This window comes from Convolutriloba macropyga, chromosome 2, assembly GCF_964194025.1.
Source record: "Convolutriloba macropyga chromosome 2, txConMacr16.3, whole genome shotgun sequence".
In the NCBI taxonomy this organism is placed as follows: Eukaryota; Metazoa; Xenacoelomorpha; order Acoela; family Convolutidae; genus Convolutriloba; species Convolutriloba macropyga.
The window spans coordinates 57924805-57950754 of NC_134469.1; the positions used below are offsets into that span (position 1 = coordinate 57924805).

The 25950-nt window shown below is 34.0% G+C and overlaps 4 protein-coding genes across 4 annotated transcripts in view; all 4 read left to right on the forward strand.

The window, feature by feature from the left end:
- The first annotated feature begins 345 nt into the window (after nt 1-345).
- Nucleotides 346-2859, forward strand: LOC142334942 (uncharacterized). The gene has a single exon (XM_075383271.1). The coding sequence runs from the start codon at nt 346-348 to the stop codon at nt 2857-2859; it is 2514 nt and encodes an 837-aa protein (XP_075239386.1).
- Nucleotides 2860-7385: 4526 nt separating this feature from the next.
- The window catches only part of LOC142334540 (uncharacterized), a 75191-nt gene continuing 56626 nt past the window's right edge, over nt 7386-25950 (forward strand). Inside the window, exons 1-2 of the mRNA XM_075382659.1 lie at nt 7386-8883; nt 24423-24609. Coding sequence (XP_075238774.1) covers nt 8672-8883; nt 24423-24609 — 399 coding nt within the window. The 5' untranslated portion in view covers nt 7386-8671. The remainder of the gene's footprint in view (nt 8884-24422; nt 24610-25950) is intronic.
- Nucleotides 10218-25950, forward strand: part of LOC142334544 (uncharacterized) — a 489219-nt gene continuing 473486 nt past the window's right edge. The window contains exon 1 of the mRNA XM_075382662.1: nt 10218-10239. The gene's annotated coding sequence lies outside the window, so the exon portion shown is untranslated. The remainder of the gene's footprint in view (nt 10240-25950) is intronic.
- Nucleotides 10219-25950, forward strand: part of LOC142334546 (translation initiation factor eIF2B subunit alpha-like) — a 256577-nt gene continuing 240845 nt past the window's right edge. The window contains exon 1 of the mRNA XM_075382666.1: nt 10219-10238. The gene's annotated coding sequence lies outside the window, so the exon portion shown is untranslated. The remainder of the gene's footprint in view (nt 10239-25950) is intronic.

The window sequence follows — 25950 nt, forward strand, 5'->3', positions numbered from 1 at the left end:
CAGCGTCAAAATTCAAAGGCGAGTCACTAAATTCCAATCTTCTAACAGGACCAGACCTCTTAAACAGTCTAATAGGAATTTTGGTCAGATTTCGTTAAAAACCTATTGCTATTTTGGCAGACATTGAAGGAATGTTTATGCAAATCGGCATCCGAAATGAAGATCAATCTGCACTACGTTTCCTATGGTCTATTGACAACGATGTGCGACAGTTTCAATTCACCAGATTGATTTTCGGTGCAACTTGCTCACCATCTTGTGCAATTTTTGTCTTAAACAGATGCGCAGAGGACAACGTCGAGACATATCCAAAAGCACAGAGCGCTATAAAGTCTTATTTTTTATATGGATGACTACATCCAGTCCTTCGACTCTCCTGAAAATGCCAACGCGACTGCATTTGAAGTAAAGAACTGCCTGAGAGCCGGTGGTTTCCGCCTCACAAAATTCCTGTCAAATCATCAACAGGCTCTTCAGTGTATTACTCCAGAAGACCTCGAGGAGCCCAAGAGTGAAACAAGAGTCCTCGGACAAAAATGGAACCTTAAAAAAGATACATTTTTCATGAAATCCCTAGGAGAATTCCCTAAAGAAGCTGAACAATACACTCAACGGAAACTTTTCAGTCTGGTGTCATCGATTTTTGACCCAATTGGGTTTCTTGGCCCAATGACAATAAAGTTCAAAATTCTTCTTCAGCAGCTTTGGAAGTTAGGTAGAAAATGGGACGAGCCACTCCCAATTGAACTTCTACATCCCTTACAAAAGCTCCTTAACAGTTATCACTCTATGCCTCAACTTGAAATTCCACGACAGATGACAACACAGAATCTACTGGAGACAGAGAACCAGTTGCATGTTTTTGTTGATGCATCGATTGTTACAACGTGTGCTGTTGTCTACCTCAGGAGCTTGAATAAGACCAGCAACGAAGTACAAACTGCATTCGTGATCGGGAAATGCAAAGTAGCGCTCGTAAAACAGTTGAGCGTTCCAAATTTGGAACTAGAGGCATCTGTCACAGGTGTTCGACTCCTGAATTTTGTTAGACATGAACTCTCTGTTGAAATCAGCAATGTTTTTTATTGGACGGATAGTCAAGTTGTCCTTGACTGGATTGGTTCTTCCAAGAAGCAACCAGTTTTTGTTGCTAATCGCATTGCAGAAATAAAAGTAAAAAGCAAACCTGACAATTGGAACCATATTGCGACAAACTTAAACCCAGCAGATCACGGTACTCGTGGTTTAGAACCCAAGGAAATTGAAGCAAAATGGTTTAAGCCACCAGATTTTCTCAACACAAATGATGTCTTTTGTAGACCTACAAAGCAAATGCCGATTTGTGCTGCAACAACACGATCTGCCTTAAGAACCAAGAAACCATTACTCGACCCTAAACAGTTTTCAACATGGACAAAGATTTTGCTAACGATAGCTACTGTTTTCAATCTGATCTACAGAGCGAAAAAACAGCTTGACAATCACCATCAATACACTGTTGAAGACATTGAATTATCAAAATCTTACTTGATACAAATGTCGCAAGTCAATAGCTTCCCAACCGTCATCGAGTTGCTAAAAAGTAGCCGTAAACTGGACCCGAAATTCAAACACAGGTCGTTAAACCCAATGCTTGATAAGAACGGTATATTACGCGTCTGTGGAAGGCTAATTTTTGCTCCCAGTGAACTCGAGTTGGCCAAGCGGCCAATACTACTTCATGCAAAAGATCACATTTGTCGTTTATACCTCGAACATGCCCATCGCATCTGTGTGCATCAGGGAACAGAAGCCACTAAGGCTTTTGTACAGCAAAGGTACTACGTAATTGGTCTCCGCAGGACACTGCAGAGCATTAGATACAAATGCTTCCTTTGTCGACGTTTCGAACCGCAAAACATTGAGACTTTTATGGCACCGCTACCTGATTGCCGCTTCCCGACTGAAAACAAACAATTTACATTTGCCAACTGCGGATTAGACTTTTTCGGCCCATTTTACATTGAGGAAGAAAAAGATAAGTTTCAGAAACACTACGGCCTCATCTTTACTTGTCTGGTAACGCGAGCTGTTCATTTGGAAACCTGTCCAGATTTGAATACAGACACTTTTCTGAACGCCTACCGCCGCTTCACTTCGCGAAGATGTCAGCCCGCTGATTTGTACAGTGACAACGGTAAGACTTTTCTTGGTGCCAAAGAAGAACTCAAAAGGTGTCTGAATGATCTCGACAAGGATAAAATTCACAAAGCACTTGCAGCACAGAACACCAAGTGGCAGTTCAACCCACCTTATGGCCCTCATTTTGGAGGCGCTTGGGAGCGGCTGATCCAGAGTGTCAAGCGGACGCTCCTGATCATTCTAGGGTCAAGAAAGTTTACTTTTGACGTTTTCCACACAATCATGGTTGAAGCAGAAGCTATGATGAACTCCAGACCACTTACAAACGTGTCGGACGCCATGGAAAACGAAGAACCATTGACGCCAAACCATTTTTCACTTCAACGTCCTTACAACTCTCTTCCCCCTGGTATCTTCCCGTCAACCAAGCCAGCTAACATGAAGTCTTGGAAAAATGTTCAACAATTCCTCAACCACATCTGGAGGAGACTGGTCCGGGAATACCTACCGACCTTGATAAAGCGACCAAAATGGACCGAAAACGCCGGGAATTCACTCAAAGTCAACGATGTGGTGTGGATCCTGAAAGACTTCACCCCACGTGGTATTTGGCCTCTGGGAAGAGTAGAAGAAGTGTTCCCTGGACGAGATGGTAACAACAGAGTAGTTAAAGTGAAAACGGCTTACGGCACCTTCGTCCGCCCCGTGTCCGGTCTCGCCCGTGTTTTCGCTGATTAGCTTTTTTGTTGATATTTTTTGCGCTCCGGTTTTAGGCAAAGGGGGTTGCATATAGTTTTATTCAATTTAATTTGGGTTTATGATTTCTAACTGGAATTGGAAACATATTTATTTGGTGGATTTATTCGTGTTTTATCCTCTTATTCCTGTTGCCCCCGTGGAGCATGTTGCGGATGCAACTTCAAGATGGCTAAATATGGAAGTTAAGATGATTTGCCGCAAAAAACTTGACTTTATGTCCCACATTGATAACTGTCAGTTACCAAAAACATGGAAACAAAACATCTGAATTGGACTTTTTCAATGCTAGAAATATGTTTTTCACTACATTAGCTATCGATAGACTTTAGAAATTTTAAAGGTAAAATGTATGCAACCGATTCTCGGTTGAAAAATAAGAAACTTCCACAGTTCTATGTCGTTTTAGCCCCTTTCGGAGAAAAAAATCTGAAACTTTAGAAATATGAAAAATTTCTCAGAAGATTACAAAAATCATCCACAAAACTTCGAGGTTTTTCAAATTTAATCACGGTTATGAATTGTCTTTTACTTTGTATTTTACAGATAAAACATATGCTTATAAATATTTGAGTAACTATTAATTAAGTTCTATAAAGCTGCTGTTTGGTTTTTTAAGCGTAAAACAAGGAGGCTCGTTAATGCGCGTTTGCACATGATGTTCCGACCCGCGCTCATCTACATTTTTGACTCAACTGTCTTTTGACTTACATTTCTGACAGAGATAATCAAAAATAGATTTTCGAGTTTTAAAACAATCGTTGCACAACCAAACTAATAATTGAATTAAATAATGCCATGCCTCATTACAACGAGATTTGCATTGAAAAGACTACGAGAAAAAACAACAAAAACAAAAGAGCAAAAAACAAAAATTTCAGACAAAACCATAACAACACAAATTTATTTTTTTCCTAAATACACAGCAGATGGGATTTTTCTTTAATGAGAATAGGTAACGCGAAATTCAAGAATTAATCTGCCTTTTTTAAACCAAATAATTTCAAGTCTTAAAAATCATTAGCTTTTAATAAAATAATTCTTATTAAATTTACTAAAAAGTCATAGTGAAACCAATAGGACCTGTTTTTGGTTAGACTAAGCCATTGGAATGGACTATAGATGTTGAAAAACTCAAAAAAAGACTAACAACAAAATAAAAACATTGCGAAAACACAAATTAGTGAAGCCATCATAGTGAAAATCATTAGCAATTATCTAAGTGTTATGTATTTTTAATGCAAATTCTATTTATAGTAATTCAAGTAAATTATACTGAATGAATAAATAGGTTCAATTGAGCCACTTTTGAAAATCATTGGGATCTCTTGTTACGCGATTGTGCTCAAACAGGAGAAAAAGAAACACAAAAACAGCACTCACATAATTTTATGGATACTGTTCAACAAACAAAACATTAGTTACGTCTTAGTATACGTATAAATGTTATGTTTTAAATTAGGGAATTGTATGGGAGCTCTCAATGATGAGACAAATTTACAAGTTGACGATAACCACAACAAAATCTGAAAAATTGAAAAACCCTTAAAATCAAAAAAATGTATAATATTATAAACTTTAAGACCGTTCGCTATAAACTGACTGCTTTGGTTATCATTATTCAATCAATCATCTTTTACAAGCTGACTTACACCATTTTACGGCTACCTAAAGAATAAGAAAAACAGGCTAACACAGCAAATTCAAAAAAAAATTGAGCGAGAAAAGTGACGAAGCCATTAAAAAAATGAGCTTTTCAGTAAAAACTTTTCTTCTTTCAATTACTTTTTTACAGCTTTGGGGTTCTTCTTTTTAACAATTTTACTCCAATGAATCAGCGAACATGAACAAATACATTAAAACAACGAATTTTTTGAGAAAATCCGTATTATCAACGTGATTAAATTCAATGACTTTCAACGGAAGCTAGAAAATACACTAAGTTAAGCCTCGATGAGAGAACGAGGACGTTCGTGATTCAATACTCATCAATAAGGTATTAAAAACCATTGACAATGAAAACAACAACAAATAGAGGCAAAATCTAAAAAATAAGTAGAGAAGTGCGAAAAGAAAGTGTCGAAGCCATTTAAACCATTAGCGTTTCTCAGACAGCTTTATTTTGATGTAAATTCCGTTGAACAACTGCTCTCAGCCAATGCAATTATCAATTTTAGAATAATGTGTTGAGATTCGAAGAGGAACAAAAATTACTACAAAATGTTCAGAAAATTAAAAAAAAATATATGAAAACTCGTGCATCGAAGTCATAACACCAATAGTTAGAACATAAACCGCTAATTAGATCAATTCTGTTTGAAATAGAAAAGAAGATTCTGATAATTACTGAGACTGACATACATTTCACAAAATAAGGGTTAAGACCGTTTAATGTTAAAAAAAATTTCCCGAAGAATCTTTTCTAAAGACTTAACAGGCATTATATTCAATAGCATTCAAGGGAAGTCATTAAATACGCTCAGTTACCCCTCAAAAAATAAAGATATTTCACATGCATAGGTGATCAATAAATTGTCACAATAAGTCTGATGACTATGGAAACAACAATAAAAACAGGCGAAAATCAAAAATTCAGGGGAAAAGTTCGCGAAGAAAGTGTCGATGCGCTTTAAATCATTAGTTTTCCTAAAGAACACCTTCTCTAAGCCAACAGGATATATCTATGTCAGGAAAATGTGATAAAATTTGTGGAGGGACCAATAATAAGAAAATATCCAGAAGTTTTTAAAGAAAATTTTGAAAACTTGTTGCATTGAAGTCATATAACAAATAGTCAGAAGTTAAAACCACTAACCAGATTAATTTTGGTTAGAGTAGAAATTAAGGGTAACTGTAAGTCAGCTAATTATTAATTAGACTGACTTACAACTCACAAAATGAGTTTACGGTCGGTTAATATTTATAAAAACTTCTCGAAAATTTTTTTTTTAAGTCTTAACAGCCATCAACTGTCCACTCAAAGCTCTAGATAGGTTCAATTAATGCTCATTACGAAACCTAGTACACTTTTAATAAACGAGTCTGTGCCATAGGACTTCAAAAATTTCGTAAAACATCAAAAAGAAAATCAAATTTTTATTTAAATTTACGAAAACTCAAGAGTCGAAGCCAAAAAAAAAGACGAGCGATTCCCTGAAAACGATTTTTTTTCGTTGGGCTTAATTAGACTGTAGAGCAAGTTTTTCATTAACAGAGAATTGTTATCAAAAGTGACTATTCTCTCAGTGACTTAACAAAACAGAAAAATGAAAAGTTTTCTAAAAAAGAGGTTTCAAATAGAATTCTAATTTTTTTGATAGTAAACTTCCCTATAAGACCAGAACTAGTCTTTTTATCGTTTTTCGTCTATTTGGAACTCCAAATACTTTTTGTGGCTTGAAATGTAATTTTCAATCAAAATTGATATGAAAAATGTCTTAATTTGAAGAAAAATTACACTATAAAAGTGAACAAATTCAAGTCAAATATCAGGTCAGAACTGCCTGTACCACAGAAAAAAAATCAACTAATCCAGCTTTTTTTGCTGTGGAGAAGATCATCTTCTTACGCTTTTTTAAATAAAGAAATTGATTTTAATGTTTTCTTATTTTAATGCCATTTTCATAAATGGGGAAATTACATGAAATTGGAGCCCTGAGATAAGTTTAAGGGAGTCCACGGCATGTCCGATTACAAAGTCGCTTCGATTAGACATTAAATTTCTAATTTGTGTTTTTTTTCAGACAAAACGAGACCGCAGTTTTGTAGTGCCCAAGTGGAACGTAATTGGTCGCTATTTAAAACTATTATGATTATAAAAATTGAATCTGACAACAAAATTGAGTATCATTTCTAAGGTATTTTATTCGTAGAGCTTTTTGATGCCCAGTGATCGTTAAAGATAAAAATTGCAGTTACTTTTTATGTGCAGTTTTCTATTGATATACTTTGGTGGCCAAAGATCAGTGTTGGGACACTATCTGTCACGCGAATCTTTTTCAACCTTTTTTTTATATAATTAGTTTGTGTTTTGATAATGTATTCAGCTTGTGTATTTACATACTAGAGATCTAATAAACCCAAACCCAAATCCAACTACAGTGCAGATAATCTCAGCGCTTCATTAGTTGATGAACAAATTTTTTCCCATCAAATTGTATGTCATTGTTATTAGGCAGTTTTTCAGCCGTACTTGTTTTGATAACAATAAATCTCGCCCCTTTCAAATGTTGGCAGCAATTCAAATCCTGTGAGTTTAATCTTATTGTCAGAAATAACCTTTTGACGTAGAGCAACTTCAAGTCAGCACAACCTCTTTTCCATTGTTTGAGTTTCATGAGCTGGTGGAGAAACAATAGCACTGTAATTGATATGCTACAACAAACATATGTAAGGTATAATGTGTACACTGTGCGTGCGCGATGGAAAAGAGAGTGTGTGTGCAAAACACAGCCTGTGGTAGTTTGTTCAAATTGATTTTTAAGTGCCTGACGTCAATTTTTTACAAATTATTTTACTCGGGACATTATAAAATTTTGATGACTAAAATTTTTGTTGTATCTCAATTAAATTAGAACCGCGTATAACTCCATCGAGTTGAGGGTATATATACATATATTATTATTGTTGTTCAAAGAGTATATCAGACTCGTATTTTGGTAATTGGCTGAAGTTCGCCGCCAGTATATATTTTACAATTGCCATAACTTGCAATGCGATCTAATTCAACCCAACATGACCCGTCCTATATTTAAAGTACCATTTCAAATATCACCAGTTTCTAGTTTGCACTTGTAAGCGAGCGGCCTTTTAACCCAACCCGGCGTTCCACGCAACTGTTAATGGAACCGCATTGAAATAGACTAGTTACCCGGAAGTGAAATAACCAAATGAATAATGCCAAATTTCCATGTACTTCCCGGCTTTTTATGGCTTCCAGATTTATGGTGATTAGAATACCGGGAGGCAAGTTATACTATTATACTGTTTGAATAAATTTTGTTTGAACTGTAATAACACTTTCATTGTTCACTGCAAATTCGATCTCTAAGTTTTCAAAAGGGGATAAATCAAAAGACGCTTCAAATCCACTCTTTTTATCCCTAAATCCCCCTCTTCGCTCTCTTTCTCCAGTATTTCTCATTTCTTTTTCCACTTTGGAGCTCTTCTGATCAATGCAAGCACAACTTATGTTTTATTTTCAATTTAATTTCACAGGTAAATTTGCGTAACGGTCCAATCTGTTCGTACGTGCGCAGGTATGGCCTGGTCTGACCGTGCTTGTGTTACTAACTAACTGCACTAGTGAAGCGAACACAGCCTTGAACAAGTTTAGTTCTCCTCCACTGTTGGTTAGTTACGCAGCAAAAATTCTGCTGGCAAATCGGATTTTGAGATTTAAAAATCCATAACTAGTGCGTTAGTTATAACTACTGCTGTGGCTTTAACTGATGCTATTTTGGCTGACAACGGTGAGGTTGTTTCTTATACGTCATAACACGCCTGATTTGATGGTCTGTTTCTTTGCCCCTTGCCTAAAATCCTACCCTCTTGTAGTTAGACAACTGAGTTATTGATTTTAATCCGAATTAACCGCTCCAGTTATTTTATGAGATTGATTACACGCCAATTGTGGTAACACAAAACACAAAACTGTTCTATGCTGATATGCATGCGATATTTATGCCAAAATGAAGACTCCAAATTTGAGTAAAGATATGAAGATATACATCTGAATTGACGCCAAATTAAGAGGTGATTTGATTTGAATTCACGTCAAAAATAATTGAATAAAATGAGACATTGTTCCATTACATTTATGACTCCCTTTCTGTTATTACTATCCTGGTTTTTCCTGGCATTATTTGGCCAACAGCATGGTTCGGACACGGAATTGGTTCGTGTAGGAATCATTTTGGAAGACAAGTCCATTAACGAAGAGCTCATTGTTGACGAATTGGAGAAACTTCGCAAATCGTTGCCACAAAACATCAAAATTGAACCAAGGTAACGGTTATTGTTATTATTTACTATGCATTTTAATCCAATAGACTACGGGCTGTATGGATTCAACTGTCAGAGCCCGGGCCGAGTTTTTGACCAAAAATAATGTAAGATTTGAAGTTAACAGCGGTGAAAAAAATGCGGTTGCAGCGTTCAGCCTGAAACATTTATTTTAAAATTCTACTGAACTCTTACGTTTGTTTACCGCATTCACTCCAAATTTTACATAATTTATCAGCGATTTTGACAGTGACACATCAACCCATATATCTTACGAAGTTTTTCGCATTATTCATCCAAAAATTGCCTTAACTTCCCAGCAAAAAGTAGCATTCTAGCATGTTAGATGGCCAAGAGAACAAACAACTACACATGGTTGATAAGATAAGCTTGACGTTGCTGGACAAGAAGCTCTACTTGTTCACGAATACTGCATGGCTAGAACGATGAAACCGGAAGGAACTATAACGAACAGAAAATGCTATGAGATACATGAGTTTGAGTGCTGCTTAAGACCAGTTGGCTCGAAAAAGGGGTTACGGGGCATTTCACAGTTGCACTTGAGTAGATCACCTAAAGAAGTATTTATGATATAGAGAATGTATCACCGGTGTCACACTACATGCTGGCAACCCATATTTGACGTCAATATTGAGTACATTTGGGTGGGTTGTGTATGGCAAGAATCGAAACTGACATTTTGCTACTAAATTGAATCCCTCCGCGATTATAACAAAATTACTAGTTAGGGCAGCGTTAGTTTTTGTTTGACATGGAATATTTAATTGTATTCTTTCAATAGCAAAACGCAAGCTATTAAAGTTTATAAAATAGTCTGGAGGAAAAGGTGTTTTTAAATTTAAAAGAGATGATCAGGTGGATTCAACTGACGTTTTCAAACGCTAGAAATTCCCAATAGCTGTATATGGCACTTAGGTTGAAAACAGGTGCAAGAAATTGACAAGAGTTTTGAAATTTCGAAACGGTTTGAAACAATTAAAATAATGTCTTCACATATACTCTTTTTCATATACTCACATGAAGCCGAAGATCACTTTGCAAGTTCACTTAGCAATATTTTCAAGTTAACAATTTTGATTAAAAAAGATGCAAGATACATTATTGTTCAAATAGTTTGTCAGTATTGACAGTTGTTGAGCTTTGATCTTACTTTTAGGCGGTCAATTTTTTTCCAACGGCAAGGCATTGAGCTCTGTCAGCCCGAAGGGTTCCAATATTTTGAAATAATAGACACAAGTTCTATACAAAAATTTACAGCTGACATTTTGAACAATTTCGCTGATTTCTCTTAATCAATTCAAAAATTTAGCCTGACTGTTGTGATAAACTTATTAAATAGTTTAAGACCGGAACAATGAATACTTTCGATGCTTCAACCACAAAGGAAGGGTTCCTGGTTATCACAGATGAAGGACGGGGTCCGTTGAGATAATATAACACTTCATACAAAGTGATCATATCAATCCCAATTGCCGGGTCAAGCACAAGAGGAACCTGCGACGTTCTTGGTCCTTTTTGTGAACTTTGTGAACAAGGTGCGGAAATACAGCAAATAATAGATCAAGCGATTCAAAAGTCCATTTCTGAAGTTCTACCGAATATAATGCAAAGTGTAACGATGAGTTTTTCTGAACAAATGGGTTCTACAATAAAAACATCGAAGGAGCAATCTGTAAACAATATGACGGAGGATCTGAAACAAAAAGTAAAAGTCAATTTGGAGAGAAATAACATAATTCTAGAAATGAAAGTCCTCTCGCGAAATGAACAGCTGGAAAACTATAATCGGCGTGATGATATTAAATTTCTTGGAAGGGCTGAATCCACGTCAGATGTAAATGGGAAGCATGCCACTGACTCTACAAAAACTAGCATGAAAAAAATTATTGAAGTGGCACAGAAGATCGGAGCTAATGTTGACATGAAAAATATATCTATCGCCCATAGATTGCCAAATCGAGCATCAAAAAAGCTAATTGTAGTAAAGTTTGCCCGCAGAGTGAGAAAAGTTGAAATGCTTATTAAAAAGAAGAAGCTGTTGGAATACGAGAAGTGGAGAAAGTCTCATATAATGAAGGACATCAAAAACGCTCGACTCAACTTCCTCAGTTTGATGCGACCAGATGGGAAAATAGAAGCAGCTTGGACAATGAAGGGAGCGATCTGTTTCAAGTACCAGAACGATAGGCACATCAACAATTCCCGGATCTATAGAAGGGAGGAATAATGGTTCAATATGATATTAATCAATTTTTTTGTGATCTCGAAGCATGATTAAAGGGCGGTAAATAATCAGAAGGTGCTAAAATATGGAAACAACAAACTAATTTCAGTTTTTTACACATGAAAGTTTGATCTTTTAGGCCTCACTATAATGACTTAGAAGCCATTTTAAAGACCCTCCCGTCTTGATTTGCTAATGCGAGACGTGGCTCAAAATTGACGACGACACGAGGCTCTATCTTCTGCGAGATTAAAGGCAGTACTTAGATGAGAACAGAAGTGGAAAATTAGGAAGGGTATTAATCCAATTTCACAATAGGGTATGCTGCCTGAGAAAAATTGCCAGCCCCTTTAAGATCCATCAATTTTTCATTCAGAAAAAATTCAAGGCGATCACTGTGTTTATTATTTAAAACACCCCTCGCGAACAAAAACAGAGTTTTGTTAGAATCCTTGATGATTTCCTGCAACAGCATTCAGGCTGGAACAAGCCTTCAATTTTGACTGGTGACTTTAATTTAAATGCTCTGGTAAACAATCAACTGACAAAGAAAAACAAAAATAGTATAACGGCAGCGAGTTTTTATCTCCTCTATTCCGAAGCAACTAGTTTCGGTGAGGCTTCAACGTCATGGCTAGACCACTTCATTTGTCAGAACTTACACAATCCTGAGCTTTCCGTAAGGGATAGAGAGACTTCCTCAGACCACTGTCTCATCAAACTGACAAGTCAGATCTAAAATAAAGAAATCAAAATCGAAGTCAAGTCTATCGAGATACGAAAAATTTACTGCGGTTAAATGAGATAAACTTCAGTGAAAACTTAAAAAAAGTGCTTAGTGGCATTGAATCTTTAAATATAGAAAACATAGCCAGTTCCTTCAAAAGCTTTCATAGCACTTTTCTATACAATATGACGACGAAAGGAAATCATGCTCATAAAAAGTGGAAAGAAACAGGCAGCGATTCAAGCCAAATTTTTTTATTGACACCTAGGGAAATTTCAATAGGAAAAAAAGGCAGCGAAAAAGTTTTAGTTCATCTAAATTCGCTGTTTGTATTAGAAAAATATGTAAACTCATCAAGGATCTATACGGGAAAAGTATGTTGAATAGAGAAGTAAAACCATTGGACGGCGAGCAGAGCATTGAGTATAGTTCAGACACAGCCAAACGGTTTAATGATTTCTTTGTTAGCATTGGTACGTCAGTGAAAAATAATTTTCCAGCTGTAAATTTTCATGCAGTTTTTCAAGCAGTTTTTCAAGGTTTGTTTTCCATTACGAAACTGTTGAAATTGAAAAAAAATTATTGATAATTTATAGAATAAATTGTTGTCAGGTGTTCATCAAATAAAGTAAATTTTCCTCAAGTTAACTAAAGATAGATACTGTTTCTCCAAATAATTGTTCTTTAGTTAACCAGTGTTTGAAATGTGGTGTATTCCCTGAGGTTCTAAAGTTAGCAAAAGTATTTCCAATACAAAAAGGTGACTCCATGACTGATGAGAACAATTATCGACGAATTTCACTGCTCAAAATTTGATTAAAGTATTTGAAAGAGGGATGTTGAACAAACTTTACTCCTTCATATAAAACTTTCAATTGTTGTATATCAAGCAGTTTTGGATTTCGATACAAACACTTTACAATAGACGACTTAGCTGAATTTACTGAAAAAATTTTGATCGAACCCACGTAAGTCAAGTATGCAGAGCTTAGTCTTGGATCTCAAACAAACGTTTGATACGACTCAACACGACATTCTACTCTACAAAACTCGAGCACTACGGAATTTGTTGAATTGCACTAAAATGGTTTGAATCTTCTCTGCGGAGCCTTCTACAACACGTTGAAGTATATGGAACGCGATCTATCCAGAAAATGATTCCCTGAGGTGTCCCACAATGTTCAATTCTTTGACCACTCTTTTATCTATGTCAATGACCTACCTATTGTAGACAGTAAGGGTGGCGTTACACTTTTCGTCGACGATGCAAACGTATCTAATGTTGGGTGTGAACCTGGGAATAGTAATCGATAATAAGTTGTCGTTCAAATCTCAGGTTGAAAGGGAAATATCCAGTCATGCAAAGCAGTGTGGAATATCGGCAAATATACGGCATTTCTTTCCAAGAAATCAACTGGTTCAATACTATAAAAGCAATTTGAATTCAATTATCCAGTACAGCATCCTAGCTTTGCTGCTGCTGCTTTTCAACTTTATCACCAATATATGTTTATAAGAAAAATTTTCTAAAACTGATGCATTTTTGAAATATTACAGAAAAGATTGAAAATTGTTTTGCTCGAAATGGAATGCTCATTGTATTTGAACTGTATATTTACGAACTTTCAAATTTGTTCTTTTATCGATATATAATTTGCACTCTTAAAAATACTTAAATGAGATGTATGTCTTCCAACAGAAGTCAAACACCCGAAGAAGGGATCTCAATTTGAAATTTGAAATTAGGCCGAATTGTAAATTTCAAGAAAACTCAATACGATATCGTGGAGCCAGATTATACAACTTTTTGAGGTTAGAGGAATTTTAGAGGATATGGACAATAAGGATTTATTGTTTATCAAAAAACATGCCATTCTTCGGAGAAGCGTTCATTCTAAATAACATTGAGCTAGTAAGAATGATATTTGAATGGTTTGTCAACATAGATCTCAGTGTTTTTCCTGTTGATCAAACTAGAATTAATGAAATATCAATCCGGAAATTTAGTACACAGCGCCATGTTGATTTTTTTGTCCATTTTTTGGCGTTTGATCACCAGTAAGACTCTAAAAAATCTTCGGTCTTTTGCTTACCCAAAAACTTCAGGCTGTCAGAATACCAAATAATTCAAAATTAGGAGAAGTCAAATTAAAAGTTTTTAAGTTCATCTATTGGTTAAATTAAATTAATAGAAAATTGTTTATGATAGATGATCATTTGTCTCTTTCTGTGTATCTTACGTCTACAAGAAACGAATGAGAATCTTATCTAAATTTTTGACAAAAGGCCGATGTTGAAGGCATAAAACAATCAGCAATGCACAAAAATCATTTGATCTTTTTTGTGCTTTTGTTCAACGCCATTTATGCGATGTGAGACGTGCAATTAATGAGGTGAGGTAACAAGTAGACAAAACAACAAAGTGCAATTTCAAAAAATACCCATGTATATTTTTTTGAAAAACATTTGATTCAAAATCTTAAAAACCTCAGCTATCAACAGAAGTCATTGAAAATGTTCTTATGTTAATCCGGGGAATAAATTCAGACCTCAGAACGTGATTACCCAGAGTTCTTCATAGACTTCACAAAGAAGGGCAGATAATAAAGTCAATAAAATTCCGTTAAATTCAGTTACTGTTTATCAACAAACATGCCATTCTTTGAGAGAAGCGTCCATTCTAAATAACATTGAGCTAGTAAGAATGATATTTGAATGGTGTGTCAACATAGATCTCAGTGTTTTTCCTGTTGATCAAACTAGAATGAATGAAATATCAATCCGGAATTTTAGTACAAAGCGCCATGTTGATTTTTTTGTCCATTTTTTGGCGTTTGATCACCAGTAAGACTCTAAAAAATCTTTGGTCTATTGCTTACCCAAAAACTTCAGGCTGTCAGAATACCTAAGAATTCAAAATTAGGAGAAGTCAATCTAAAAGTTTTTAAGTTCATCTATTGGTTAAATTAAATTAATAGAAAATTGTTTATGATAGATGATCATTTGTCTCTTTCTGTATATCCTACGTCTACAAGAAACGAATGAGAATCTTATCTAAATTTTTGACAAAAGGCTGATGTTGAAGGCATAAAACAATCAGCAATGCACAAAAATCATTTGATCCTTTTTTGTGCTTTTGTTCAACGCCATTTATGTGATGTGAGACGTGCAATTAATGAGGTGAGGTAACAAGTAGACAAAACAACAAAATGCAATTTCAAAAAAAATACCCATATATATATTTTGAAAAACATTTGATTCAAAAGTCTTAAAAACCTCAGCTTTCAACAGAAGTTATTGAAAATGTTCTTATGTTTTTCCGCAGGAATTAATTCAGAACTCAGAACTTATGTTAATCCGGGAAATAAATTCAGACCTCAGAACGTGATTACCCAGAGTTCTTCATAGACTTCAAAAAGAAGGGCAGATAAGAAAATCAATAAAATTCCGTTAAATTCAGTTATTGTTTATCAACAAACATGCCATTCTTTGGGAGAAGCGTCCATTCTAAATAACATTGAGCTAGTAAGAATGATATTTGAATGGTTTGTCAACATAGATCTCAGTGTTTTTCCTGTTGATCAAACTAGAATTAATGAAATATCAATCCGGAAATTTAGTACACAGCGCCATGTTGATTTTTTGTCCATTTTTTGGCGTTTGATCACCAGTAAGACTCTAAAAAATCTTCGGTCTTTTGCTTACCCAAAAACTTCAGGCTGTCAGAATACCAAATAATTCAAAATTAGGAGAAGTCAAATTAAAAGTTTTTAAGTTCATCTATTGGTTAAATTAAATTAATAGAAAATTGTTTATGATAGATGATCATTTGTCTCTTTCTGTATATCTTACGTCTACAAGAAACGAATGAGAATCTTATCTAAATTTTTGACAAAAGGCCGATGTTGAAGGCATAAAACAATCAGCAATGCACAAAAATCATTTGATCTTTTTTGTGCTTTTGTTCAACGCCATTTATGCGATGTGAGACGTGCAATTAATGAGGTGAGGTAACAAGTAGACAAAACAACAAAGTGCAATTTCAAAAAATACCCATGTATATTTTTTTGAAAAACATTTGATTCAAAATCTTAAAAACCTCAGCTATCAACAGAAGTCATTGAAATTGTTCTTATGTTAATCCGGGGAATAAATTCAGACCTCAGAACGTGATTACCCAGAGTTCTTCATAGACTTCAAAAAGAAGGGCAGATAATAAAGTCAATAAAATTCCGTTAAATTCAGTTATTGTTTATCAACAAACATGCCATTCTTTGAGAGAAGCGTCCATTCTAAATAACATTGAGCTAGTAAGAATGATATTTGAATGGTGTGTCAACATAGATCTCAGTGTTTTTCCTGTTAATCAAACTAGAATGAATGAAATATCAATCCGGAATTTTAGTACAAAGCGCCATGTTGATTTTTTTGTCCATTTTTTGGCGTTTGATCACCAGTAAGACTCTAAAAAATCTTTGGTCTATTGCTTACCCAAAAACTTCAGGCTGTCAGAATACCTAAGAATTCAAAATTAGGAGAAGTCAATCTAAAAGTTTTTGAGTTCATCTATTGGTTAAATTAAATTAATAGAAAATTGTTTATGATAGATGATCATTTGTCTCTTTCTGTATATCCTACGTCTACAAGAAACGAATGAGAATCTTATCTAAATTTTTGACAAAAGGCTGATGTTGAAGGCATAAAACAATCAGCAATGCACAAAAATCATTTGATCCTTTTTTGTGCTTTTGTTCAACGCCATTTATGTGATGTGAGACGTGCAATTAATGAGGTGAGGTAACAAGTAGACAAAACAACAAAATGCAATTTCAAAAAAATACCCATATATATATATTTTGAAAAACATTTGATTCAAAAGTCTTAAAAACCTCAGCTTTCAACAGAAGTTATTGAAAATGTTCTTATGTTTTTCCGCAGGAATTAATTCAGAACTCAGAACTTATGTTAATCCGGGAAATAAATTCAGACCTCAGAACGTGATTACCCAGAGTTCTTCATAGACTTCAAAAAGAAGGGCAGATAAGAAAATCAATAAAATTCCGTTAAATTCAGTTATTGTTTATCAACAAACATGCCATTCTTTGTGAGAAGCGTCCATTCTAAATAACATTGAGCTAGTAAGAATGATATTTGAATGGTGCGTCAACATAGATCTCAGTGTTTTTCCTGTTGATCAAACTAGAATGAATGAAAAATCAATCCGGAAATTTAGTACAAAGGGCCATGTTGATTTTTTTGTCCATTTTTTTGGCGTTTGATCACCAGTAAGACTCTAAAAAATCTTTGGTCTATTGCTTACCCAAAAACTTCAGGCTGTCAGAATACCTAAAAATTCAAAATTAGGAGAAGTCAAATTAAAAGTTTTTAAGTTCATCTATTGGTTAAATTAAATTAATAGAAAATTGTTTATGATAGATGATCATTTGTCTCTTTCTGTATATCCTACGTCTACAAGAAACGAATGAGAATCTTATCTAAATTTTTGACAAAAGGCCGATGTTGAAGGCATAAAACAATCAGCAATGCACAAAAATCATTTGATCCTTTTTTGTGCTTTTGTTCAACGCCATTTATGTGATGTGAGACGTGCAATTAATGAGGTGAGGTAACAAGTAGACAAAACAACAAAATGCAATTTCAAAAAAAAATACCCATATATATATATATTTTGAAAAACATTTGATTCAAAAGTCTTAAAAACCTCAGCTTTCAACAGAAGTTATTGAAAATGTTCTTATGTTATTCCGCAGGAATTAATTTAGACCTCAGAACTTATGTTAATCCGGGGAATAAATTCAGACCTCAGAACGTGATTACCCAGAGTTCTTCATAGACTTCAAAAAGAAGGGCAGGTAAAAAAATCAATAAAAATCCGTTAAATTCAGTTATTGTTTATCAACAAACATGCCATTCTTTGAGAGAAGCGTCCATTCTAAATAACATTGAGCTGGTAAGAATGATATTTGAATGGTGTGTCAACATAGATCTCAGTGTTTTTCCTGTTGATCAAACTAGAATGAATGAAATATCATTCCGGAAATTTAGTACAAAGCGCCATGTTGATTTTTTTGTCCATTTTTGGCGTTTGATCACCAGTAAGACTCTAAAAAGTCTTCGGTCTGTTGCTTACGCAAAAACCTCAGGCTGTCAGAATACTTAATAATTCAAAATTAGGAGAAGTCAAATTAAAAGGTTTTAAGTTCATCTATTGGTTAAGTTAAATTAATTGAAAATTGTTTATGATAGATGATCATTTGTCTCTTTCTGTAAACTTTAATGAGTCAGTTTTTCCAGGGCAGATGCTTGTGAAGACCACATGGTCCTGCCCATCTGCCCTCTTCTGTTTCATTCAGTAAAGTTCTTTACTTTTTTCCTCATTATTGATTATATAATAAAGAAACCAAAAAATTCTTCTTCTTCTTCTTCTTCTTCTTCTTCTTCTCCTCCTCCTTTTTCATTTCATTGAAACTTTACTGCTTGAAAATCTCATCAACGTGTCTAACTCACTCGGAAGTTGAAGTTAACTGCTTGCTGCAGTTTTGATACTTTCCTATAGAGTGTTTTGTTTTCTATGGCTTTATTACTTAAGGATGATCTATACTGAAGAATCCGTTTTTTACATCAGACAGAAATTTGCGATAACTTCGAAAGCCAGTAAGCACCAATTGAAATCTTTCATTAAGTTTCTTCTCATGCATAACTCTGTGAAAACTAGTTGGAACCTGACTTTATCCAGAAACGAACAAAAAATGCAGACCGAAACATAAATTCAATTAATCTTTGCCAGTAAATATTTTCGAAGCCGATAAAACCGTAAAATATCCGGTATAACCTAATATAGAATTAATTGTGCCTTCTTTGAACACCAATGATATTTCATGTTAAATTTGAATAATTTATTCAGAGTTAATTTCAAAATTACAAAAACTTTTGCTGTAAACTGAAATCTTTTAATAAGTTCATATGTTTCTCTAATACAATTGAATGAGATTTGTCCTTGTTCAGAGTATATCTTACTTCTACAAGAAACGAATGAGAATCTTATCTAAATTTTTGACAAAAGGCCAATGTTGAAGGCATAAAACAATCAGCAATGCACAAAAATCATTTGATCCTTTTTTGTGCTTTTGTTCAACGCCATTTATGTGATGTGAGACGTGCAATTAATGAGGTGAGGTAACAAGTAGACAAAACAACAAAATGCATTTTGAAAAAAAATATCCATATATATATATATATATATATATATATATATTTTGAAAAACATTTGATTCAAAAGTCTTAAAATCCTCAGCTTTCAACAGAAGTTATTGAAAATGTTCTTATGTTATTCCGGAGGAATTAATTCAGACCTCAGAACTTATGTTATTCCGGGGAACAAATTCGGACCTCAGAACCTGATTACCCAGAGTTCTCCATAGACTTAAAAAAGAACGGCAGATAAAAAAATCAATAAAATTCCGTTAAATTCAGCTAGAAGGCGAAGTCTAAGCTGTTAAAAGCATAATCTATTAAAATTATGAATCGATTAAATTAACATGAATCGATTAAAATTATCAATTGTGCTTTGTTTTTGAATGTCAATAATGTTTGCGGACCATAAACTACAGGTTGACCACAAAGGAGAGAAAAGTCGCAAAGCTCAATAAACCATTGTTTTGTTTTGAAAACAAGGATTTTTCAGTACGACCATATGCTTTCGACAAAAAAACTAGATAGGTTTCCATTAAACAACCAAGGAAATCAATTAGGCCTGCCACTAGTAATAAATGACTTGAACTGTTGTGTTATTTAGTTAGCATAAAAATAGCAAAAAATGCGAACACGTTTTCAAAAAGGCAGCGACTGATTACAATCCTATTTATTATGAGACCGTAAAAACAATGATTATACTCAAATAGCCGTGTTATTGTTTTTCGTTAATTATGAACAAGTAACTTTTTCAAATAATAGGGATATCCACAATTTGACGAAAAGGCTCAATATATCAAAAATGAGTGATTCATTTCTTTTTTGATAATTATCGCGTTAATTAACAAAAAAAAACGTAAAATTTTAGTTCGAGAAAAATCTCAAAGGAAGTGCCATTAAAACCTAACCTCTTTTAAGTTAACACAAACTCTTCAGCACTTTATTGTGTTATTCCGTTGATTTTTTAATATAGTGTACTACTAAGCTTAATTCGTGCCATTTTTGGTGAGAAATGGCTAAATTTTGAAATACTGGCAATATTTTCTGCCAAAATGCTGAATTAAACGGTTCAACAACACTCTTCCATCTTCAGCAGGAAATTCAACACGGCTGTTTTCAACAGTTTCAATAATTTATTCAATAAAAATGGCAAAAACTTGAAAAAAAAACGAAATTGTGAACAAAATCAACGAATATCAGTCAAATGTGCACATACATTTAAACCTCAATATTTCCATGGAAAGAAACAAAATTGGCAAAAATCTTTCTATTTTCTACTGCACGCTGGATAGGATTTCTATTGATAGCACTCACAAAACTTTATAATAAATGTTTCGATTCGCCAAAATTGACTAAACTAAAAACCCGTTTGAGCATTATTTCCTCCCATACTAAAGTGGGTTGGGACAGTTAAGTTTTCAAAATTGAGATCACCAAACCGTTAATTTCGATTGGAGTCGTCCAAAACAAGAGTATGGTTGAGTTTTCAATTCCAGGTAAAAAAAATTCCAGGTAAAATCAATGGGACAGTATAGACCATGGGTTAGAACTAGAAAAGAACATGCATGTATTTGAATGAAGGAGATTTTGTTTTTCTCTCTACGAGGTCTCTGTGACAGCCATTTTCGAACTAGTTGTTTTCATTTTTGGAAAAACACTTAAAACTTAGTTAAAGTAATAACGGACTTTAAAAAAACAGAACTAGTCAATAAAAAACAGCTGTTTTAGAGACTTCATAGCGAGACAAACATAAACTTCTCTAGACAAAGCAAAGTTTGTAACAACTGGCCCTGACTTCCTGTACATTTTTGTTCCGAACCCCTTAAGTGGGGGAAGAACTGTTTGCTCAACTGGTTGTTTTTCAATTAGTCAAATTTCGCTGGTCGATATTTTTTTTTTACCGTACAGTGTTGTGAGTAGCATCATTTTCGTCGTTTGACTTAGTCACATCAACTACTTGTCCAAGTTAATTGCTAAGCATTAGGAAGTCAATCTAATTAATATTTTTAGGTAGAAGCTTACTCTTGTTATTTCGTATGACTCCAAAAACGTTTACAAAACTGTTGTTTTTTTAGTTTCCAATTTTGTTCTTTTCTGTGCCCCTTTTTAGCGTAGTTTCAACAAAAAGAGAAATTGCTGACTCTTGCAAGTGATTTCGAATGTAGTCTTCATTGTTGCTTTATCAATTGAATAACTGTTTTTTGGCGTTGATGCTACAAGTTTTCAAAATTCTTTTTTATTTTAGGTTTTTTTTTAAAAATTTTTTGGGTTCTTTTGCTGTCTTGTTCTATTCTCAGATTAATAACACAGCAATTACCCGTATTATTTTACACAAATGGCATTGGAAGAAGGCGCAATTGATTATATTTTTTGTTTTTAGGGAGAAGAGTTTGATTTTGTAGGCATCGACACTGACACATTTTTTCTCGCAGAATTGAATTGACTTTTTAATTAATGTTGTGTTTTTTATCTTTGTTTGAATGTGTGAATCGAGCCTTTCAGTTTATTCACCTTATAGCTAATGGTTTTCATGACTTTTAAGTAGTTGTTTTCAAAAAAATAAACGTGTTACTTAACGTTTTCTACTTAAAGACAGAACCTGTGGATTTTCTCAATAAAGACAGAACCTATATCTTTTCGGTTAACATTCCAGTCATTTATTGAATTTTATGTTTATCTGATGCTATTCTGAATTTTTTTATGTTTTTTCAAAAATAAAGGCAGCCATTGTGTTTGATGCTTGTTGTTTTTATATTTTTGCCGATTTTGCCGTTTTTTTGTCTCTTAGTCTCCTCAATGGATCATCAGCCTTCCAATGAAGCTTTTTAAATTTGCATAGTTTGAGCTTAAAACAATTTTTTAAAATGGTTTCATCATTTGTTTTCGCAGAATAACTGAATTTTTTGAAAGTATTTTGTCTGTTCCGCATTTGGTGGTCAGTTAACTGAAAAACGTGTTTGAGCAGGGTCGAAATATTATGTGCGAACGCACATTAGCGAGCCTCTTTGTCGTATTTAGGTTTATGCTCAAAACCAACTGCTGCTAATTGAAAGCCCTAATTGACTTAAATGATCAATGCGATTATGCGAAACGAAAGTTCTTGGATCTCTAAAATCATATGAAACTGATCATAAAATCAGTCTTATATCAAGTTTGTTGAATTAAATATCAATCACTAACGATTATAGAGATCAGTCGAAGTCTGCGCGGAAATTAGTTCGCATGATTCTCAAAGCGCTTCAACAGTACTTCGACAAATTTTTTCAAGGGTTTTTCAAGTTTTAAAGGTGTCAAATATTTTATATGATGTAATATTTTCGCTTTTAGATGATGCGAAACTTGCGAAATTCGGTATTTTTGTTCCAATCCCAGTATGTGTGGGGACCAATTGAATGCGGAATGCTTGATTTAATATATGAATTTTCGGCCGAAGTCACGAAGAAAGCGCATTAGAATGCTCATCCAAAGCATAACTTTTTTGAGGCATGTTTGTGCAACTTTTTGTCTACGAGTACATTATGAAATGTGAAGTTTTCAGGAGCGGCGGCTATTTTACCACCCAAATTGATCCATTTGTTTTATTTTTCCGTATTCTCCATTGACGTATGCATGTGAACTATAAGTATTTTAAATTATTTCAGTACCATTCAGTCGTAAACAGACTATCATATTGAACAATCTTAATTGCGTTTTAATTGTTTTACCAACCTCTCTCCAAATTTCAATTTTGCCTTTATTTGTTACAGGTTTAATTTTTTTAGCGTCTAATCTATCAAATTGTTCACGGGAGTTTACGGAGTAGGACAAATCTACGGAATGAAAGAACAAAGTAGAAGAGTTATTGAACGAACATTTTCAGCAGCTTAGCCGGAGTTTTAGTAGTTCAGTTTTAAACATGGTTATAGCACTTTGCATCTATTTTTGGAGGTTCAAATTTTTGTCGGCTAAAGAATTCGGCAATAGTTGCCAGTCATTTCAAATAGTGACATCAATGATTTAAAAAATACAAAGCCTAATAAAAATTTTCACAATAGTTTCTATTTATTTTAGGAACATTTGTTTTGTCCCATTTTTGTCCTCTCAACTATCAAAAAATTCTGTTGCTATCTCGGCCACATTGAGCATCTTGACATTTTGTTTATAAAAAGTTATAAAGTAAGTAGAAAATCCACTTAAAAATTAATCGTCTATTTTATTGTTTTTATATTTTGCATCCGTTGAAATATATTTAGCAATTTTCTTAATTGGTCGTTGCTCTCATTTACCTTTATTTCGATTTAGCTCATAATCATATTTTAAGAAAAAATGATTTAAAAATAGTAGGAAAAATCTCAAGAAAGTTTTTTCCAGTTTGCAATCTTTCGTCAAATTTTCCCACTTTTAATTGCTGTCTATTGGTCATTTGGTAGTTGAGCTTTAATGAGAGATACTATGTGATTGAACTGTCACCCAGGACCAGATGTGAAAATTTTCAGTGAACGGCGAGCTTCCGAATCAAATTACATCACGAAAAAACTACTGGTCACGGTTCATTAAATCTTAATTTCTCGATGAATTTTATAAAAACCCCGAAATTATTGGCATACTTCTCAAAACCCTTTGTAGAATAAATGTCTCCACTTTTTATTTGTGTTACTTTACGTTTTCTTACAGTAGAAGCATTGTTTCGGATGCCTTCAAAAAGAAAAGTTTGAAGCATTTCAACTTGAAAACTCTCGTTTTTCCAGAAGTCAAAAAATAAAGTCAGTTTTTGAACATATTCCACGGTTCGTTTATTCTTTAAAAATTTTTTCTGTTATGGTTTCGCGGCAATTATTATTTCAATTATAGAGCAATATCAATTTCGTAAACCAAATTCTGATTGGATTTCAATTCAAGGTGTGAAGTACTATGAATGATATCGTATTTTTTTTTTGGAAAATATCTATCCATTTTGAAAAGGATTTCAATTGTTTTCAGATGCTTTCAGTTTTTACAAAGTTATCTATGCTCAAAACTTGAAACCAAAGATTTTCTTGCCGAAATATTTTAAATTATAAATTAATACCGAGTGATAGAAAGTGGTTTTATTTAGTTTTGCTGCAAAACTAAATAACTTTTCTGTTTTTTCACGGGATTTTTTTTTAATATGGATTTTGAAGTTGTACTCAACAGTTTTGTATTAAAATGACGCGACATTAAGGAAAGTAATTACATCTACATTATTTTTTTTCCCGATTTTGAAGTCTGTTTACGAAACTGTTTTGGGAATTTATCAAGTTTGTGCAATGTGAAAGACTCAAAAGCTGTTCATGGATTGTGAACGCACATTTGTATATTGATGAGTCAGCCGCGAAAAAAAAGATATTTTTAATTCAGGTTAATCCAATTGAGTGATGTGGACTCGTACGAGGTGGTGAGGTCAGCATGTGTGATGCTGGGCTCACATTTTGGACTGTTCCTCTCAATCACCACCTGCGCCAGCAATGCAGTCCTCTCCGGAATGGCCAGGGACAAAAGGGTCCCTCATCTCGCTGTTAACTACCACTGCGACACCTACGACACTGTAAGCAGATTATGCATTCACAGTTTTTACTTTAGGTTTTGAAATATGAAGTCAGTCTACGTTATTGTAAACATTTTCTCATCTAAGTTTTTAAATACGTGCGTCCTATATACTTGATTCTATTGACCTCTATACTTAGTATAAACTGACGACAATTTCCTTTTCTTTCCAATTCAGATGTTTTCAAGACTTTGTGCATTTTAACTTTGTGCCTTTGGGCTTCCTTTTTAAGGCTTAAACATTTCCAGCGTTATGATTTAAAAAGATACAGCACAAATTGCTTGCCCGGCGCTTTTACTCATTCGCCAAATAACAAATTATTGTCAGGCTATTTGTCTCAAAAACAAACCCTTTCCTCCCTTTTTAATTTTTTTAAACATAGCTGCAGGGAACGGTTGCATGACATTTCTCTGCGTTGAGCTTTAGTGCCTCGAGGCGAAAAGTTTCTCTGTATCAAACAGTTCATCAGTTCATCTTTGTTGTATTTAACGGACGAAGGCAAATAGACGGAAACGCAACAATTCTTCAATCAGACAACTGGTGGTTTTGTGAGGTATTCCAAACGGTTTTTCATTCCACCTCTCAATTTGATCACTTTTTGGTATTTAGCAAATAGTTCGTTCTAATAAAACATTCGAAATGGGAATGTTTAAGCAAAAACAAAGAGGCCTGGTATTGTGCGTTGGCACATAATGTTCCGAGCCTGCTAAACTAAGTTTAAGACTTAATTGTCCACCAAATGAGGACGCAATAAAAACTTTTAGAAAAGCTCTTGTTTTTCGAAAATAATTGGTGTATTCATTTAAAAACTTGCTTGAAGCTCTAACGACTATATAAATGAAAAATAATTTATTAGAGGGCCAGTGATACCTGCCATTAAGGAGATTAAGATACAAGACAAACAACAAAATAAAATACAAAAAACAAGTATTTCTTACGATGAAAACTCAAAGTCTATCTATTTTTCTTGAAAAAGTAATGAAAAAATCAGTATAGCATCAGATAAAAAGTAAACTAAACCACATGTCTTGAACTTTACCAAAAAACATATAGAGCCTGCCTTTATTGAGCACAATTATCAAATAGACCATTTTAGAAAGGGCAAAATTAGAAAATACGTTTACACTTTTGAAAAACAGTTAGTTTCAAAGTCATGAAAGCAAATAGCTATCAAGTGAAACCATTCACCGGCTTCGTTAAAAACCTTAATACAAAGTCATTGGGACCGGTTATCATTCAGAAAGTCGCATTAATACAAAGTGTGCAAACACAGACAAAAATCAAGGAGTTACTTCATTTTTGCGAGGAAACGGTTTTGAAGCCTATAAGATTAAAATCTCT

What these genes read in the sequence shown, in the direction of transcription:
- LOC142334942 (XM_075383271.1), top strand. Translation starts at nt 346, where the DNA reads ATGGATGACTACATCCAGTCCTTCGACTCTCCTGAAAATGCCAACGCG.